The sequence below is a fragment of the Mobula hypostoma genome, chromosome 8 (genome assembly GCF_963921235.1).
Source record: "Mobula hypostoma chromosome 8, sMobHyp1.1, whole genome shotgun sequence".
Classification (NCBI taxonomy): domain Eukaryota; kingdom Metazoa; phylum Chordata; class Chondrichthyes; order Myliobatiformes; family Myliobatidae; genus Mobula; species Mobula hypostoma.
Window position 1 is genome coordinate 90,895,524 of NC_086104.1, and position 17,545 is coordinate 90,913,068.

Genomic DNA, 17,545 nt, shown 5'->3' on the forward strand with positions numbered 1-17,545 from the left:
AACATAAACTACCCATAACTACACTGCAGTATACACACACACACTTCCCTGCAATGGAGCTCCAGTACTGATTCATCTTGAAGTAAAAATTTCCAGTTCAGTTTTGTGAAATCTACCTCAAGTAGCTATACCCTAATTGAGAACTTTTACTTGTAGATTTTCTCAGTTTGTTTTCTACTAATATAACTGAATTGTGATCAATGTCATTAAAATGCTTTCTCACTAACCCACATTCATTCCCTAGAACCAAGTTGAGAGCAGACTCCATCCTATTGAGCTTGGATAATATTGGAAATAAAAGGTACTACAGCCTACATCTTAGGAATTATTCTCTTTCTATTTCTCTTGTACTAATCCTATTAATTAATATTGGGTTAGATAGTGCTTCTGGCTACCTGGTAGTTCCACTGAGAAACTCTGTACGTGTACAGGTCAGATGATTCCTGACGTCCACACTTCTGCATCTTAACATGGAACTCAGCAGTGAACCAAGGCCAGACTCTGATGCACTTGACCTTTTGATTCACTTCTGATCTCAGCACTGTGCCACACCAAGCTACACATTACCTCAGGCTCTTCAACCTTATGTTAGCCTGGACCAAAATGGCAAGTGATTTAAAAAAAATTTACTTGGTATTTTCAATCAATTTCTATATACTTAAGTTTGTAAAACTTATTACTTTTCAGTTTTGAAATAATACTTAATCATTCAGATGTATTTCAATTGTTTTTAAATCACTGGCTATTAGAGACAGCTACAACAGTTAAAAATTTAGGAATTTTTAAAGTTCATTTTATGTTTCCAGAAGCAAATGTAGCCCTGGCTTAATGTCTCATCTGATAGATACGAAGTTCCACTAATGGAGATTGCTACACCTTCTGGGTGTACCAATGGACTGGGATAAGACGCATTCAGATGCAAGGGTTCTGGATGATAATGTGGACAAATGCGAGTTGGTCAGAGGGAGACAACAACTGATAAAAGTGCACCTCATGCAAAATGAAGCAAACTGACTTTTACGGAATAATAATACATGCTGTATGCTAAGCTGTGTTACAGAGCAGCAGTGGTGAACCTATGGCACACGTGCTGAAGACAGCATGTGCACAAACATTCGCACTGCTGCCCCTCAATTCTCTAAAATCCTACCTATAATAAAAAGATACACAATGATCATATTTACAGCTAAATGAAGCAGTGAATGTTTTTCTTTAACAACCTGAGTGCAGTGAGATGTTTTCACAAGGAAAATCAGGTGCTGGCTTGATGCCAGCCAGACAGTTGCAAGAACACAATGCTGGATGATGTTTTGAAATCATCGCTTACTTGTCGTACACATCAGTATTTGGATAGAAAATACTTACAATAACAATACTATTTAGAAATGATGTCATTTTTAATCTGGCTTTTGAAAAGATTAATATTTTGAATAGGTTTTCTAAAATATGTCATTTTATTTCAATCTGTTTCTGTTATACTTTTATTAAAAGTAGAACAATGAATACATGTAAGTAATAAACAGTCTCATCCTTTTTCCTTCAAAAAGTCCATAATTACTGTTACTAATACATTATCAATGATAATGTCTACTCAAAATTATCATGGCATATGAGAAAATTTTTTAGAAGATTATCATCAATTTGGGCACATTTTCTCAAAATGCTTGCCACCCCTGTAATGTAGACTAAATAATGTGCTGGATTAAATGAGTGGGAAAACTGTGCTAGAAGGAATTCAGCATGGAAGTTATGAGGCCTTTGGCTTTTGTCCTAAGACAGACAGATCACAGTATTTCTTAATAGACAAGATGCCAGAAGCTGTGAATAAGCAGTAAGATTTAGTATTCTAGATACTGATGTCACTAAAAGCTAGTAGACAGGTACAAAAGATAACTGGAATTTTGGCCTTTATCTCAAGAAGAATATAAAGCAGTATGAATCAGATTATGTTACTGCAGTTGTATACTGTGCTCTGCACATAGCTGTATTGTTATATCCCAGTTGTGGATCATGGGTGGGATCTGCACAGGCATATTAGAAACATAGAAAACCTACAGCACAATACAAGCCCTTCAGCCCACAATGCTGTGCCGAACATGTACTTACTTAGAAATTACCTAAGGTTACCCAAAGCCCTCTATTTTTCTGAGCTCCATGAACCTATCCAGGAGTCTCTCAAAAGACCCTATCATATCCGCCTCCACCACCGTCACTGGCAGCCCATTCCACACACTCACCACTCTCTGCAGAAAAACTTACCCCTGATATCTCCTCTGTACCTACTTCCAAGCGACTTAAAGCTGTGCCCTCTTATGTTAGTCATTTCAGCCCTAGGAAAAAGCCTCTGACTACCCACACGATCAATGCCTCTCATCATCATATACGCCTCTATCAGGTCACCTCTCATCCTCCACCGCTCCAAGGAGAAAAGGCTAAGTTCACTCAACCTATTCTCATAAGGCATGCTCCCCAATCCAGGCCACATCCTTGTAAATCTCCTCTGCACTCTTTCTATAGTTTCCACATCCTTCCTGTAGTGAGGTGACCAAAACTGAGCACAGTACTCCAAGTGAGGTCTGACCAGGGTCCTATATAGCTGTAACATTGCCTCTCAGCTCTTAAACTCAATCCCATGGTTAATGAAGGCTAATGCACCATATGCCTTCTTAACCACAGAGTCAACCTGCACAGCAGCTTTGAGTGTCCTATGGACTTGGACCCCAAGATAACTATGATCCTCCACACTGCCAAGAGTCTTACCATTAATATTCTGCCATCATATTTGACCTACCAAAATGAACCACCTCACACTTACCTGGGTTGAACTCCATCTGCCACTTCTCAGCCCACTTTTGCATCCTTTTGATGTCCCACTGTAAGCTCTGACAGCCCTCCACACTATCCACAACACCTCAACTTTTGTGTCATCAGTAAGTTTACTAACCCATCCCTCCATCATTACTAACCATCATTTATAAAAATCACATAGTGAAGGGATCCCAGAACAGATCCCTGAGGCACACCACTGGTGACTGGCCTCCATGCAGAATATGACCCGTCTACAATCACTCTTTGCTTTCTGTGGGCAACCCAGTTCTGGATCCACAAAGCAATGTCCCCTTGGATCCCATGCCTCCTTACTTTCTCAATAAGCCTTGCATGGGGTACCTTATCAAATGCCTTGCTGAAATCCATATACACTACATCTACTGCTCTACCTTCATCAACATGTTTAGTCACATCCTCAAAAAGCTCAATCAGGCTTGTAAGGCACGACCTGCCTTTGACACAGCCATGCTGACTATTCCTAATCATATTATGCCTTACCAAATGTTCATAAATCCTGCCTCTCAGGATCTTTTCCATCAACTTACCAACCACTGAAGTAAGACTTACTGGTCTATAATTTCCTGGGCTATCTCTACTCCCTTTCATGAATAAGTGAACAACATCTGCAACCCTCCAATCCTTCGGAACCTTTCCTGTCTTTATTAATAATGCAAAGATCATTGCCAGAGGCTCAGCAATCTCCTCCTTTGCCTCCCACAGTAGCCTGGGGTACATCCCTTCCAGTCCTGGTGACTTATCCAACTTGATGCTTTCCAAAAGCTCCAGCACATCCTCTTTCTTAATGTCTACACGCTCAAGCTTTCCAATCCACTGTAAGTCATCCCTACAATCGCCAAGACCCTTTTCTGTAGTGAATACTGAAGCAAACTATTCATTAAGTATTTCTGCTATCTCCTCCAGTTCCATAGATACTTTTCCACTGTCACACTTGATAGGTCCTATTCTCTCACATCTTATCCCCTTGCTCTTCACAGACTTGTAGACTGCCTTGGGGTTTCCTTAATCCTGCCCGCCAAGGCCTTCTTATGGCCCCTTCTGGCTCTCCTAATTTCATTCTTAAGTTCCTTCCTGCTAGCCTTATAATCTTCTAGATCTCTATCATTACCTAGTTTTTGAACCTTTTGTAAGCTTTTCTTTTCTTCTTGACTAGATTTTCAACAGCCTTTGTACACCACAGTTCCTGTACCCTACCATCTTTTCCCTGTCTCATTGGAACGTACCTATGCAGTATGCCACGCAAATATCCCCTGAACATTTGCCACATTTCTGCTGTACATTCCCCTGAGAACATCTCTTCCCAATTTATGTTTCCAAGTTCCTGCCTGACAGCTTCATGTTTCCCCTTACTCCAATTAAATGCTTTCCTAACTTGTCTGCCCCTATCCCTCTCCAATGCTATGGTAAAGGAGATAGAATTGTGATCACTGTCTCCAAAATACTCTCCCACTGAGAGACCTGACACCTGACCAGGTTCATTTCCCAATACCAGATCAAGTACAGCCTCTTCTCTTGTAGGCTTATCTACATATTGTGTCAAGAAATCTTCCTGAACACACCTAACAATCTCCACCCCATCTAAACTCCTTGCTCTAGGGAGATGCCAATCAATATTTGGGAAATTAAAATCTCCCACCACAACAACCCTGCTATTATTACACCTTTCCAGAATCTGTCTCCCTATCTGCTCCTCGATGTCCCTGTTACTATTCGGTGGTCTATGAAAAGCACCCAGTAGAGTTATTGACCTCTTCCTGTTTCTAACTCCACCCACAGAGACTCAGTAGACAATCCTTCCATGACTTCCTCTTTTTCTGCAGCTGTGACACTATCTCTGATCAACAGTGCCACGCCCCCACCTCTTTTGCCACCCTCCCGTTCCTTTCTAAAGCCTGGCACTCTAAGTAACCATTCCTGCCCCTGAGGCATCCAAGTCTCTAATGGCCACAACATCATAGTTCCAAGTGCTGATCCACACTCTAAGCTCATCCACTTTGCTTATGATGCTTCTTACATTAGAATAGACACACCTTAAACCATGGGTCTGAGCACATCCCTTCTCTATCACCTGCTTATCCTCCCTCTCGCACTGTTTCTAAGCTTTCTCTATTTGTGAGCCAACAGCCCCTTCCTCCGTCTCTTCAGTTCAGTTCCCACTCCCCAGCAATTCTAGTTTAAACTCTCCCTAATAGCTTTAGCAAACCTCCCTGCCAGGATATTGGTCCCCCTGGGATTCAAGTGCAACCCGTCCTTTTTGTACAGGTCACGCCTGCCCCAAAAGAGGTCCCAATGATCCAGAAATCTGAATCCCTGCCCCCTGCTGAAATCCCTCAGCCACGCATTTATCCTCCACCTCACTCTATTCCTATACTCACTCTCATGTGCGACAGGCAGTAATCCCGAGATTACTGCCTTTGAGGTCCTGCTTCTCAACTTCCTTCCTAATTCCCTGTAGTCTGTTTTCAGGACCTCCTCCCTTTTCCTACCTATGTCATTGGTACCAATATGTACCATGGCCTCTGGCTGTTCACCTTCCCACTTCAAGATATCGTGGACATGATCAGAAACATCTGGGACCCTGGCACCTGGGAGGCAAACTACCATCCTGCATCCACAGAATCACCTTTCCTGCATCCACAGAATCACCTGTCTGACCCTCTAACTAAAGAGTCCCCTATTACTGCTGCCTTCTTCCTTTGCCTACCCTCCTGAGCCACAGGGCCAGACTCTGTGCCAGAGGCACAGCCACTGTTGCTTCCCCCAGGTAGGCCCCCCCAAACAGGAGTCATACAGGAGTACCTATTGTTAAGAGGGACAGCCACAGGATACTCTCTAGTATCTGCCTCTTGCCCTTCCCTCTCCTGACTGTTACCCACTTATCTGTCTCCTGAGGACCCAGTGTGACTACTTGCCTATAGCTCTTCTCTATCATCTCCTCACTCTCCTTGACCTTGAAGGCTGTATGGCGCAGATTCAGTAGAATCATACTCGTGCAAAAAGAATTAAATTTATGGCAGCTTGAATTGCATTAAGAGACAATCTCATTGAGGTACATAAAATGTTGAAAATAAATGAATGGTCAGGAAAAGAGAAACCTTTTCATCTATTTGTGAATCTAATAGCAAGGAGGTATAATCTTAAATTTATAACATGCAATGTCAGAAACAGTAACTATAGTGGAAATTCGATCATTCTCCTAAACAGTTGTTTAGTTTAGGTTAATAGGGAGTTCCAAAAACTGTGATCATTTAACCTTTGTTAAGTGATGGTAAGATATTAAGGATTAAGGAACCAAGTTGAGTAGATCAAGCTAAGAAGCAGAATATAATTTGATTAAATCATGGAACAAGTTCAATTATTTGAATGGTCTCCTCATGTTCCCAAAGTTTTACGAATGAATTCAACATTGAAAGGAAATTGTTCCAGGTACTAACCTTTCTCATTGCTTTCCTTGCTAAGGCTTTTCTCGCAGTTGAGATCACCCCAGCGCACCAAGGCAGAGAAGGTAACCAAAATTTCTATGGGTTTGACTTCATCAACAAGTAGATAGAAAGGTCCGCGATCATCTGTAAGCTAAACCATCATTACCAAGTCAATTTTAGCAAGATATGTAGGCTGCAGAATCAACAGAATGTGTTTAAAATATATTAATTTAACCCATGCACATATTAAACTAAGCTTATAGTCATAGTCATACTTTATTGATCCCGGGGGAAATTGGTTTTCGTTACAGTTGCACCATAAATAATTAAATAGTAATAAAACCATAAATAGTTAAATAGTAATATGTATATTATGCCAGGAAATAAGTCCAGGACCAGTCTATTGGCTCAGGGTGTCTGACCCTCCAAGGGAGGAGTAAAGTTTGATGGCCACAGGCAGGAATGACTTCCTATGACGCTCTGTGTTGCATCTCAGTGGAATGAGTCTCTGGTTGAATGTACTCCTGTGCCCAATCAATACATTATGTCGTGGATGGGAGTCATTGTCCAAGATGGCATGCAACTTGGACAGCATCCTCTTTTCAGATACCACCATCAGAGAGTCTTATATCTGATATTATAAATAATGTGGTTCATTAGAGACTTCCACAGTGCAGGAAGCAGGTCAACAGCAACAAAATATAACTTGGATTTATATAGCTACTTAACACAGTGAAGAGTCCCAAGTTCTACATAGCAATGACTTAACAATCAGCCATATAAGGAGATATTGGCACAAGCAACCAAGCACTTGGTCAAAGAAATAGATTTTAATAAGATCTAAAAATAGGGGAATGGGGTGTATGTAGGATTTGATGCTTTGATATATAATGCAAGAGATTGAATTAAGATGTGAAAGAATTGAGATGCATGTAGAAGAAGTGGGGTACAAGTTCATAATTAAATCAGGGATTTAGAACAGAAAGCAGCCAAATCCTTCTTTCCAGCCAAAAGGTTGTAGGATAAGGGAATGAAAACAAGAAACTGGTGGAGCAATAACCAAGAACCAAGACACTGAAGGAACTCAGTGGGTCAGGCAGCATCTGTGAAGGAAAATAACCAGTCAACACTTTGGGTTGAGACCCTTTACGTGGGTTGTGTAATACATAATTTGTGTGCCATGATGCTCTCACGTGACTGCTTAAGGTAGATGATTACGAAGAAGGGATATTGGACAATTGACATGGTGAAGGTGCATGGGAGGAGGGCAACACAGAAGTTATTTCAGTAATCTTAACCAGTTTAGGACACATGCTTCACCATGAATGCTTTATATACCAGGATATAAAGTTAACGCACTACTTGCTAAATCAGGTCATATAGTCCTACTCGAGCATCTATGCATATGGAATACAATAAAACCTGAGAAAGATTATATTTTCCAGAGCATACTGTTATCAGTGTTGGTCTGGAGTTTGTGGTATGTAATAAGAAATCATTTATATTTGATTTCGAACTTGTATCCGAATACTGTGATGCTCTAACAGCAAAGATCTTACTGTGTGATAAATCAAAGAAAAAGAGGGAATATTTCAGCCACTGTATTTGGTTTTAGGCTATCAACTGAGAGGGATTGTAGATAACATTTCTCAAATCTGGCTCTGCTAAGAATTCATTATCATTCTACATCTTCCACAGACAAGCCATGAACCTCACCAATGGCACCACCACCGGCCCAACCCTAATACCAACATTTTCAATGTCAATACTGTACTCCCCTTTCCGCAGCTCCTCACTGAAGTGGAGAGAAACGAAAGGACAAATGGGAGATTTTTCCCCTTTGCTGTCACCACACCAAAACTAAGATCTCCTCAACTTCAGTTATCAGTTTACAATGCAGGCAGGTGTGCACAAAGGGAGATTGAGTTCCAAGTCATTGTTGACTCCTTCAGTGAAATGTAGAAGAGATGAGCTTTACATTAAAACATCAGGAAGACTATGGTTCTCTATCAACCTTGCCTCTCTGCTCAACATTACCCTTCAACAAATGGGATCCCCGACAAGATCGTTGAGCACATGAAGTAATCTCCACACCTTCGGGTCACCTCTCAGGAAAGAGGGACGTCATTAGTGAAATGCCCCATCACCTCCAGTGGACAGCACAAGCCTTCAGCTTACTTTACTGAGGAAAATAGTGAACAGAGATCTCAAACCCAGCAGTGAGCCCACGGTCTCGTAGGTGCAGCAGTAACTTCTACTCTTCCCTTTAGTTTAGAGTCTTGACAACCTCAAGTACTGGAGATGAATCTACAATACTGTCTCCATAAAATACACAAAATTCAACAACAAGCTGAGCAAAGCAATGCCGTTACGCTCTCTGAGCCCAATATGCCCAGCAATGAAGCACTGATCTCTCCCAAACAGCTTCAGTGACAGGTAACATTGTTCACATGCCTAATCCAGACTCCTGAAGCAAACACCGTACTCTGTGTTCTGTCAATCGCCACAGATTTCAAGGATAGAGAAAGCCTTTTGAAGTTGTTCTCAAGGTCTCCTTAAGGAAGTGTAATGCCTTCAAGGAAGCAGGGTAATCCCATGGGTGATCAGCACCAGAAAGATACTGAACACTGAGTCACTCCATCTCTACCAACCCACCAACTCCAATAAGCATCACTTTATCAATGTGACAGTGGCTGAGACCCTGCATACAACACTTCAACCCCTTCAGAACCCATAGGTATGTAGTGGAAGCAAGTTATCCTTGATCCTAGCAGACTGTCTGAAAAAGACAACAATATGAAAATATGTCTTAACATAATTTAACACCAGCCAAACACTAGTCAAAACAAATAATGTAATCTGACTAAAGAGATATCATTACAAGCCAAAATCTATAACATTACAAAAGAAGACACTTTAAATTCAAATAGTTATGGAGGATGAGGGAATATACATTTCAAGAAATTTCCAAACAAAATTATAAACGCAAATATGTACAAGCATTAAATACAGCCAATACAATAATGTTACCTTGAAGTTTGACTTGTCAAGTGTGTAAGTGTATTTGCTTGTGTTATGGAAAATAATCAAAGTTCTGAAATTAAATAAAAATGCAAAAAGATCAGTTTTTGAAGTTACATTCAAAACTACATAATAGCTTAAGTATAAAATACAAGCTTTGATGATACCATTTGGGAGACTATTATTTTGTTCCCATCAAAGTGTTTTTCTTGTGATTTTGATTACACATCCCTCACATCAGATTTTATAGCATTTTCATTTTAGCTCTTTCTCATAAGTAAATCATAAATCTCTGTAACTGGCAGAATATTATATGTAAGCATTTTGTAATATCTCTGCTAATTCATTGCTGTAATTATTCTTACCCGCAACAATGGTCATATTTTTCCAAATAAATGATTGGGGCTGCTGTTCTGACAACAAATCCACTCTACTGTAAATTCAAGGAATCAATCACAAAGTGAATCTAAACCCCTTTTGTGACACGTCAGTGCTTCACTAATGTGCTCACTGCAGAGCCCAGCCACTAAGCCAGATTGCTTATAGACTGGCTATCTATCAGCTCAATTTCGCACATTGAGCTTAAACTATCAGGCAGACTTATTTGACATGTATGCAACTAATATATAGGTATATCAAATAATTAAAAAGACTAGGAGAATGGTATCATTTATTGCTGGGGGATTGAATACAAAAGTTCTTCTTCAGATATATAGGGAACTGGTGAATCCATTCTGGATTACTCTACACTGTATTGACCTCCTTATTCAAACAGTAAATTGGAAGTAGTTTGGAGAAAGTTTAGAAAACTAATGCACAGGTTACTGTATATAATGAGGAAAGATTGGTTGGGCCAGGCCTATATCTTCTGGAGTTTAAGAGAGTTAGTAAGAATTTTACTGAAACATGCAGGATACTATGAAGTCATAACAGGTAAATGTGGAGAGGGTGCTTCCTCTTGTGAAAGAATCTAGAACTAGGAATCACTAGGAATCTAGAACTAGAAAAATAAAACAAATCAATTAAGTGAAGTTTTTTTCTCTTAGAAGGTTAAAAATCTTTGGAAATTCTGTCCAACGTGTAACGGGAACAGAATCTTTAAAAGTTTTTAGGCAGAGACAGATACATAGATAGACATATATATGTTACAGATAAATAGACAATAGATGAAGGTAACAGGTTATTGGGGCTTGCAGGCAATGTAGAGTTAGGATGCAGTCAGTTCTTACTCAGTGAGAGGCCTCCGTTGCTCCTACTTAATTTCATTGTGTGTTTGGGTATCATTTGGGGTCACCAGGTTAACAGAAGAATGAACAGCGGATACAACTTTAGCAGACATTTGGAGATGGCCATGTAAGGTCCTGTAATGGGTGGAATCATATGCATAATTCACAACTCCTGACATTGAGTTAGGGTTTGCTTTAAGAGGCTATGTTTGACATGATGATGCTGTGAGAAATCTCTGCAGACGATTATAGATATTACTGAGGTTTTTGTTCTGCACTTGGTTGACAATAAAGTTTGTTGCTACTGTTTCCCTTAAACTTAATACACCTGTACCACATACAGGAATGATGCTAAACGAATGCAAAGCCAAGAAGCTGATAATGGATTCAACTGGAGAAGAGACAAGTTGTTCAGGATTGACTGATGATAGAAGTTTTAATCGGAAATTGTTTGGAAAAAACAATAAAAAACTGTAGAACAAAAATACTGAGGCTGGAGCAGGAACAAGGTGAACTGTGGAGAGATAATCAACATTGTGCTCATCTTGCAATTTTGTTACCATGTGAATGACATGCTTTCCAAGTAATCCTGGATACCTGCTGGTGGACACATTATTGATGATGGCATCACAACAGCCAGGATGTGAAGCCTAAATGTTCATTATTTACATTTAAACACAGTTGAAAGAATGCTTGGGCAAACAGAGATGTGTGCAGTATGTTAAATGTATCTACTTTTATAGTTGTCCCTCCAAAAGCTGAAACATTTAATGAATGTACATTGTAATATATATAGGCAAACAATGTGCTTAATGATGATTTGGGTGTGGATGTTGTGTTTCATTGGGATCCACATTACCTACATAAACTTGAGTAGGAAAATCAGACTTCATGTTGCAATTTCTGTAAGAGGTTTAATTGATGAAGGGTTGTCTTACTGGAAACACTTGCAAAAATCTTCAGAATTAATCCACTTTTTTTTGCAGAGCTTCTTCTGATTGAAAGCGCCTGCAACATCAGAGACAGTGTCCAAGTTCAACATCTGATTAGTTGGCTGTGACACCATCTGGTTAGGAAAATGTACTTCGAAAGTTTTATCTGAAAATACAGAAAGTGTTGTCATTAAGTTGACAGGGACTTACAGAAGTGCATACTCTGTTACTTCAGAGTACTCTGTGAATGATGAAATGCATTCCAAGGAAAGTCCTCTTACTCTCAAAAGGAACAAGAAATTAACATTAATTAATACATGTTTTCCCTAAGACTGCACAGATTTTCCTCCTGTATTACCACATCCTAAAAACATGCGGCTGGTAGGTTAATTGGTAACCATAAGTTACACTATGTGGATGTGTCATAAGAGAAACAGTGCAATTAATGGGCATGTGAAAGAAAAGACGTACTCTTGATCTCCCAATCAACCTTGTGTATGTGGTCCTTGACCTTTCATGGTCTACCTGCTCTGGACTTTCTGTTTACTTGTAAGATTATATTCTGAATTTTATTTTCATTTTGCCTACCTTGATGTCCTTATGTATGGAATGTATTCCTTACATCACTTTAGAATGAATGGCTACTGAGTATTCTTACCATTGCCATAGAAGTGAATGCAGCAGCCAAATAGTCACAGATATGTGGGGGTTAGTTTACTTGCCATTCGAAAGTCGCTTCCATTATGCTTGACCTATTTGAAGTAGGCAGCAGCTCTTTCCCATGGGTTGCCTTGCTTGCTGTGGCAGCGGTGTTCGGTTTCAGGCACCTCAGGGGTATAAGAATAGCATGTGCGGGAGGTTCGGTCTCTCTCCTTTAGTTCCCAGGACACGCTTCACACTGAGGTCATGACCGGTGCTGAAGAACTATTGGGAAAGCAGGTTCTGGACTTAGGGGAGCCCATGCACACTCTTGGCTAAGTATCAATTTATCGTATATTTAGTTTTGTGGTCTGTGTATCTCGGAGACTCAGATGTTTGGTCGAATCTTTTACTGTTTGTAAACAAATGATTAATATGCTGGTTTGTAATCAGTGTCTTCTGTCTCACTCACCAGACCCATGAACCTGTTTCCATGTTACATTTTGGCATTGTGAGCAGGGTTTGGTTGGTTGAGCAGAAGATGAATACCTTTAGGAGGCTATTTAAGGGAGAGGACCTCCCATCCCACTGTATGAGCAATGTTGAGTCCCAGGGTGAACTGACAACAGTGCAGGATTTGAGAGTCTCACCAACCTACTGATGGGTTATGGGACACCCGTAGATTGGTCAGACTGGTTAAATTTCCCCAGGGTTGAAAGTGAACACCACATCATGGATTCCCCAGGAGAAAGGACAGCCATCATAAGGCGCAAGCACAAGTTGATCGTGGGCCTTAAGAATGAGGTGGAGGAACTAAATTGGCACTGTTCCACTATGGGGAAGATCTGCGGTTGGCCTAGACTTGGGCCGCAGAGCTAGAGACAAGAATACAGAGATAGCCTATGACGAACAAAGCTGCCCAGAGGGCTAATTGCCAACTGGATTCCATAAAGGTCCAAGCCTTGACACAGTGGCGTGATGATCCCATTGCATGGATAGGGGATGGGGGTGTCTGACTAGATGGTGAAAATGAGGAAGAGAGGGTAGTGTGGACTTCTAGGATTCTCCCTCAAAATGATTGCTCTTTCCCCTGTGTAGCTGAAACATTACGGGCCATGCTGGTGATCACGTGGTCCCATACCTCCCATGGTGGACATCAACCCATGGCTTCCTCCTCCCAGGAAGGGAGGTTTAACCAGAGGTTGTTAAATTATCTTCCACTATGGTAGGGCATTTAGTTACAACAGCAGCTCCCCTCTTGAAAGGAGTAGTGCTGCCTTTAATAGGACCGGTAGTTGGTTGTCCTGTAAATATAGCCATTCAGTTGCTGCAGGGTTTGGAGTACAGTATGTAGAAAAGATTGCGTAACCAGGTATGGAAGTTGGATAAGCAGACGGGGAGTGGAGGATCATGCATGACCAGTAAGGAAATGTTTTTGGTGCTGCCTAAAACTGATGTCCCGAAGGAGAAGGTAAATAGGGTTCCCACCCCCACATCTTATGCAATGTGGAGACAGTACTACCAGAGGGAGAAAGGTCAGGAAGTTGTTAAGGGGGAAGGGTCATTCTTTGAGCCCTCTCCCGAAAAGGGCTCCTTTTGTCCTCTGCTGGATTACTTACATTCCATTCAAGATTCCCTATATCTCCTGCTAGAGGCCCTGAAAAAGGCCTTGCTAGACCTTCAACAGTAGCAGGTGTTGGTGGGAGGGGGGGAGGGTGGTGGTGGTTATTAGCACCTTCGTGCCTTACCGCAACCCACCCCCGAGGGAAGGGGCCATTCAACCTGCATCCCTCCTCCCTTCTTCCCTATAAATAGAGTGTGAATGGTTTGAGTGCAGGAGAAATGTTGTGTGAGGTGTGGCCACTTATCAGTTTGCATGAGTGAAGGTTCTACCTCTAAGTGGCTGTGTGAACATGTTAATTTGTTGGGCCCTGTCAAGTTGTTTTTCCTTTTCCCTTTGTTCTTTGGAAAGTGTGTTAAAAATTTTTTCCCCTGTGGGAGTTAACTGTTCTAAGTTTTGCAGTTACTTCTGAATGTTTTGAAGTAAGAGAACTACAAACCTGGATTTTTGTTTGTCCTGTCTGTGATTTAAGTCTGTTACTTATTTGTTTCCCATGCAATTGGTTTTAGGGATAAAACCACATTCCACACTGACCATGTGAAATCTGGGTTAATGAGGCAGAAATCTGGGTGTCTTTATTCTGAATACGAGATGCGCACATTTGAGAGGGAAATAGGCATTTGGGGAGTAATCCTAGAAGTTGTGGTTTTTGTGTATTTTGTGTTTAAATTCCTAGTGACTAAACAGGAGCAAGTGAGTTTGTATCTCCTTGTATTACAGAATGGCAAAGTAGTGGATGCTGACTTGTGGTGGGAACTTCTGTAATACATTCCTGAGGATGGCATTTGAATTTGCACATTGGGCCAATGTGTCAGATTGCTGGATTTGTGTGAGGACTCTTAACCACACTGTAGAAGGGATGCCATTAATATCGATCCCTTCAATAGAAACATTGAAACATAGAAAACCTACAGCACAATACAGGCCCTTCAGCCCACAATGCTGTGCCAAACATGTACTTACTTTAGAAATTACCTAGGTTTACCCATAGTCCTCTATTTTTCTAAGCTCCATGTACCTATACAGGAGTCTCTTAAAAGACCCTACCGTATCCGCCTCCACCATCGTTGCCGGCAATCCGTTTCACGCACTCACCACTCTCCGCCTAAAAAACTTAAACCTGTCATCTCCTCTGTACCTACTTCCAAGTACCTTAAAACTTCATCCCTGGGAAAAAGCCTCTGACTATCCACAGGATCAATGCCTCTGATTATCTTATACACCTCTATGAGGTCACCTCTCATCCTCCGTCGCTCCAAGGAGAAAAGGCCGAGTTCACTCAACCTATTCTCGTAAGGCATGCTTTCCAATCCAGGCAACGTCCTTGTAAATCTCCTCTGCACCCTTTCTATAGTTTCCACATCCTTCCTGTAGTGAGGTGACAAGAATTGAGAGTACTCCAAGTGGGGTCTGACCAGGGTCCTATATAGCTGTAACATTACCTCTTGGCTCTTAAACTCAATCCTACAGCTGATGAAGGCCAATGCACCGTATGCCTTCTTAACCACAGAGTCAACCTGCACAGCAGCTTTGAGTATCCTATGGACTCAGACCCCAACATCTCTCTAAACCTCCACACTACCAAGATAAGGAAAAAGTCTGTTGGATGAAATTATCTAGCTTCTTTGGTTCTGGCATTCTGTTTTGGGGGGAGCTGGGAGAGAGTAGTCTATTCCAGCCAACTTTGATCCAAAGTATGGTAGCAGCCTTAAAGGACTTGAGCCTTAATAGCCCCAATGGAGTAAGTGTTTTAAGGGCTGATATTTCCCTACGTACCATTTGCTTAATTGGAAAGTCCCAACTCTTAAAGTGATTTCCCCACCTGAAGAGAAGGGAGAGGAACGTTGGTGAGGTGGTATGTTGGTGTAGGAGGTACAAATCAGTGGGATATGATGAGTGTGAGCAGGGATGACTGTGTCTAAGCCAAATGGTGCTGTGAAGGTGGGCACTCCCTGGACACTGAATGGCACTACCTGGATATGCAGCTCCTCAGGCTACCTGTGGCTCCCCACAGGGTAGTGCAGCTGCTGCTATCTGGTATATGTGGTGCCTTACCTATACTACCCCAGTGCCCTGGATGAGCACCTGGCCCGCAGAGTAAGAGGGCTATTATAGAGGAAGGAAGGTTTTGGATGATAGTCTTTCCCAGCAGGGTACGGTCAGATTGTCCTGGGAACTGATATCAATGGCCATAGATTACTTGCTAGCTAACAGAGACAGCACTTGTACTGTTATTGGTCAAGAATGCTGCACCTACATTCCTGACGAGTCGGGGAACATCACTCACCCGGGTGATCACATCTGAGAGTTGGTGGATAAGATTAAGTGGGGGAAGGCTGATGACCTTTTGGGCTGCAAGGAGGCTGCTGGACTACTGTAGTACATTGGGGGGGGGGGTGACTATTGAGTTTATAGTTCTGGGTATTGTACTTTAGTGTTTTATATGTAGTTTAGTGGGGTGCTTGTGAGGGTAATACTAGCCTCAGGGATGAATTATCATGGTGTCATATCTTTCAAGAGGTAGCTGTTTGTGGGGGTTAGTTACTTATCAGTGAAAAGCTGCTTCCATTGTGTGACCTGTTTGAAGTATTCAGCAGCTCTTTCCTACTGGTTGCCTTGTGTGCCACAGCACGTGTGTCCAGATTCAGGCACCTCAGGGATATAAGAATAGCATGTGCAGGAGGCACGGTCTCCCTCTTTCTGTTCCCAGGACGCGCTTCACACTGAGGTCACGACCAGTGCTGAAGAACTACTGGGAAAGCATGCCCTAGACGTAGGGGAGCCCATGCGCACTCTTAGCTAAGTATCTTTTCGTTGAATATTTAGTTTTGTAGTCTGTGTAACTCGGGGGGGGGGGGGGTTGGATGCTTGGTTGAATCTTTCACTGTTTGTAAATAAATGCTTAATATGCTTATTCATAATCAGAGTCTTCTGACTCATTCATAAAATCTGAGTACCTGCTTTCACATTATTGTCACCAAAATAGAAAGGAGTTGTATGAGTAATTAATGTTTATTTTCATTAGTACAAAATATGGTTTCAGTCAACTTCACACAAAAGATTGCATGTTTCTTAGTACTCTTGGAATTGCCCAATAGTAATATGCATCAATGATTAAAATGAACGAGACAAAGTTGTTTCCATGATCACAGTCACACAAGATATAATTTTTGAATTTAATAAGGAAAAAATTAATGCTATGGCAAGCACAGAACCTGAACTGAGGTGGTTCAAACATAAAGGTAGGAGAAAGATGGCATAGATTTTTTTTCAAGGACTTATAGAGGCTTTTATACACAGGAAACAAAAGCCCAGACAGAATTTGTATTCGGCTAAAGCTATTGAACACAAATGTTCTCACCTACAGTATATACAGCCAAGATTTTTTCCAGTCCTCTGACAACAGTGAATGAGCCTGGGATTAGGTCATGACATATTCATGAATGATTAATGAGAAAGCCTCGATGACAATGAGTGAATATTAATCTAAAAGGTGATCATAATTTGTCAAGTTGGATTTGGGAAAGGAGAAAGGTAAAATGGTGACTGCTTCTCGATTCAGATAAAACTGACACATTTTGAATAGAGAGACATCATTTATGGTAGATTGGGAAATTCTTTCAATGGTTAAAATAGCAGAAGATCATTGGCTGGGGTATGGAAAAGAACTTAATGCAATGTACAGTTTATATAGTTTGTGTACAAGAAGTTTGTGTACTTGGGACAGATGGTCACAGAGGATGGGAAATGTGATACAGAAATTAGACGAAAAATTGAGATTGCAAGGTCAATGTTCTGGAGCCTGAGTGACATGCTGTGTGGCAAGAGGTTGGACTT

At 41.3% G+C, this 17,545-nt stretch overlaps 1 protein-coding gene across 1 annotated transcript in view; it reads right to left on the minus strand.

The window, feature by feature from the left end:
* Nucleotides 1-17,545, minus strand: part of adgb (androglobin) — a 223,374-nt gene that overhangs the window by 108,496 nt on the left and 97,333 nt on the right. Inside the window, exons 16-18 of the mRNA XM_063057274.1 lie at nucleotides 11,455-11,614; nucleotides 9,300-9,363; nucleotides 6,282-6,420 (exon numbers count right to left, since the gene is read on the minus strand). Of these exons, the coding sequence (XP_062913344.1) occupies nucleotides 6,282-6,420; nucleotides 9,300-9,363; nucleotides 11,455-11,614 (363 nt within the window). The remainder of the gene's footprint in view (nucleotides 1-6,281; nucleotides 6,421-9,299; nucleotides 9,364-11,454; nucleotides 11,615-17,545) is intronic.